At 43.6% G+C, this 3048-nt stretch overlaps 1 protein-coding gene across 2 annotated transcripts in view; it reads left to right on the top strand.

Moving 5' to 3' along the window:
- Positions 1 to 2550: 2550 nt before the first annotated feature.
- Positions 2551 to 3048, top strand: part of GOLGA4 (golgin A4) — a 74229-nt gene continuing 73731 nt past the window's right edge. For both annotated transcript variants that reach the window (XM_015405747.1, XM_015405746.1), the window contains exon 1: positions 2551 to 3004. In XM_015405747.1, coding sequence (XP_015261233.1) covers positions 2924 to 3004 — 81 coding nt within the window. In that variant the 5' untranslated portion in view covers positions 2551 to 2923. The remainder of the gene's footprint in view (positions 3005 to 3048) is intronic.

The following is a 3048-nucleotide window of genomic DNA, read 5'->3' as shown; positions in this document are numbered from 1 at the left end:
CCTTTTAAAGGAAAATCATTTTTCGGATAAAGTTTTTGGTGTTAAGAAATGTTGCTTCTTGGCTTCTACTTGTCAGCCTTTTCACATTTGTACTGGATGACTAGCTTTGAAGAACAAGCCTCTGGCAAGTTTCATACATTTCCCATAAACTAACTATGCAGTTCAAAAACACCACTGAAAGTGGTATGAATAATAAATGCTATATTCTCCAGTGAGTGTTTTCCCTGCCCTTCTAGAAAGTGGTTGCCAGTTGAAATGAGTGCTTTTCGCACCAGATGAAGACTGGCAGGAGGTCCTGTGAGTAAAAATCTATTATTCGATACAGAAAATCTCAAACATAAGAGTTTCTTGACTTGATAATTTACCCACAGACCTTATAAAACCATGCACATTCAAAACTTCTAAGTGTCACAGCTTATAATTGTATACTTAACAAGGGAGAAAGAGATAGCTTGGAGCTAAACAAAGGCTGTATGGGTAATTTTGAAGACAAGGATGGAACTCTGTGCAGAGGAAGAAGGGAAAGCATTATAAACCCTCTAGCATAGACTACAAGGTCTTACACTATTTGGTGAACTGGCTTCAAAGGAATTGCCTAAGAAGCAGTGGTTTTTCACAGGAGGAACTGAATATGCTTAGAAAATGCATTTCAAAAAGTGAAGAGAGAGATCCCTTATATAATTTGTACTTAAAAACAAAAAGCAAACAACCAAAACCAGTATCTATTACCTGAGATCACCCATTTAAGTTATTTCAGGGAATGGTTCATATGTCATTCCAAATACTTCTAGTTCATTTAGGGGTAAGCCACACAATGACAGGAATTCAGTTGGGCTCTACAGACATGTAATTGAATTGCAAAGAGCAGTCATAGAGTAAGGACAATATCTATGGCACTTTTTGGGGTATCTAACTCTTCCCTCTCTTGTACTATTTCCCTGATCAGGAATGCCCCCTCTTTAAAACTCAGGAAATAAAACTGAGTTACCCATTTTTGTCTGCCTAGATTTCCAAGAAGGGAAATAGTGCAAAATCTGTAAGAGAAAGGATTTTAAAGAACTAATTAAGGTAATACAGGTTACAGCTAGCATGTTAAGAAAAAAGAAAGGATTTTCGAATAATACTCAAGTTGACCAGGTTCTGATGATGTTTGAATGTTATAACATAAGTGTCTATCAACCCGAGAACCTGGACAAGAGTCAGAACAGAATCCTCTCCATTCATATCATGGAAAACAAAATCACAGAAATCTGGATTCTGTATATTTCTCCAGTTTAAATGACACTTTCCATGTACTTTATGTAAACTACTTCCTTATTACATTTATTCCCCCATTTATACTTCAGGGGACTAACAAAATAAAAAGTCACATAAATAATACTAAATCAATAAAAAACAGAAAATAGGCCAGACTATGAGGCAGAAAGTAGAAGAATCATTTTAAAACCAAATAATGTAGGCATCGTATACGGTTACCATATTTTGAAAAGCAGAAAAGAGGACATATTTCCTGACTGACTACTTCAAACAAGTGATCACTATGACAAATCTCATTTTAAATACCCCTGCCATTTAAGGTGTGATAATTGTTAGTAACTAGGAATATTCCTAACCTTCCAACCCCAAAAGAGGGCATTTTCATCATTTTCTTTAAAAAGAGCCCAAAAGAGGACAGACACCAAAAAAGAGGACATCTGGTAACCCTACATAATATCTAAAGTGAACATGTGGGAAAGACAAAAAAAGTTATCTATGGATAAACACATCTAATCAGATTGCCATATATAAAATATATTACACACACATTTAAGCAACACAAGAAAATATTCTCAGTGGCACTCAGTGGAGTCTACCCTATATTCAGAAATAATTCCCAGATTGAAACACATCCTCACATTCCATGTCAAAACATTCCGAGCATATAGACATTCCACTTCCAAGGTCCTCAAAGTGATTTATGGGATTCTCAATACATCAATTCCCTACTGCTCTATGCATCCAGAGTTATTCAGAATGGTAGGCTCTTTGACCTGTGGGGTCTGTGATCAGGAGGGAGTTACTGCCTTGAAACAGCCACCGCCCCCAGAGGAACAGGTAAATGGCGAGTCTCCCTCAAATCTTACCACGCCAAAGATGAAAGGCAACATGGCTCATTCGCTTGATGATAATTACAAATGCGGCTTTCTACAAGCCGCGGAACGGGTACCATAGATTTAGCCTCTACTCCTTTCCCTTTCTCCCTGGAAGCTCACCAAGATCGTGGTTGCTCTGCCTCAGAACCTTTTATTCGTGTTTTCACCCTACGGTAATGCTCGCTTATATGCGAGGCGCTGCACGCCACCTCCGTTTCCCGGAGGGGAAATAAACGGCGCTCCAAAATCTGTTTGGGCCACGTGCCCATCTGTTTCCCATTTGAGCTTAGTGGGGCAGAAGAGCTAGCCTGGTCGGCGAAGAGTCGGTTGACAGAAGAACACCGCCCGGCCGTTTTGTTACTTGTGCCTTCCGGACCTCCTAAATCAACTGAGAAGTCGGGAAGAAGCTTGGCCCTTGCCCGGCACCGTAGCCGCTCCATACTTTCCCCACGGCCTCCACGTTGGCCGCGCGTGCGCAGTGGTGCCGCGCGTTCACCTGCTGCTTGAGGGTGGGAGAATCCACCACAGAGGTTGCCGCCGCTGCTGGGGGCGGCAGGGGGGGGGGTCATTATTAGCGGTGAGCGACGTCAGCGGCGAGCAGCCCCCCACCCTTTCCCTCCTCGCCTTGTTCTGAGGGGCCTCTCGCGAGGAAAGGGCGAGAAAGGCCTCAGGAAATTATCGACCCATTTTAGTCAGGCCCTCCGAGGGAGAGGGAGGAAGACTCGCCAGCGCCCCGTCAGCAGCAGCAGCAGCAGCGCCTTCGCCCGCCTTTCCCTCACACGGCCGTCACCATGTTCAAGAAACTGAAGCAGAAAATCAGCGAGGAACAGACGTCGCCAGCGCCCCGGAGCCCCGGTGGTGGCCTCCCGGAGGTACGGGAAACAGGAGGGGGGCGAGGGAGGGAGGGAGGAAGAGC

Source organism: Gekko japonicus, unplaced genomic scaffold, assembly GCF_001447785.1.
Source record: "Gekko japonicus isolate JY-2015 unplaced genomic scaffold, Gekko_japonicus_V1.1 scaffold58, whole genome shotgun sequence".
Taxonomy (NCBI): Eukaryota; Metazoa; Chordata; class Lepidosauria; order Squamata; family Gekkonidae; genus Gekko; species Gekko japonicus.
The sequence above is the reverse complement of the archived record's forward strand: the minus strand, read 5'-3'. Positions and strand labels throughout refer to the sequence as shown.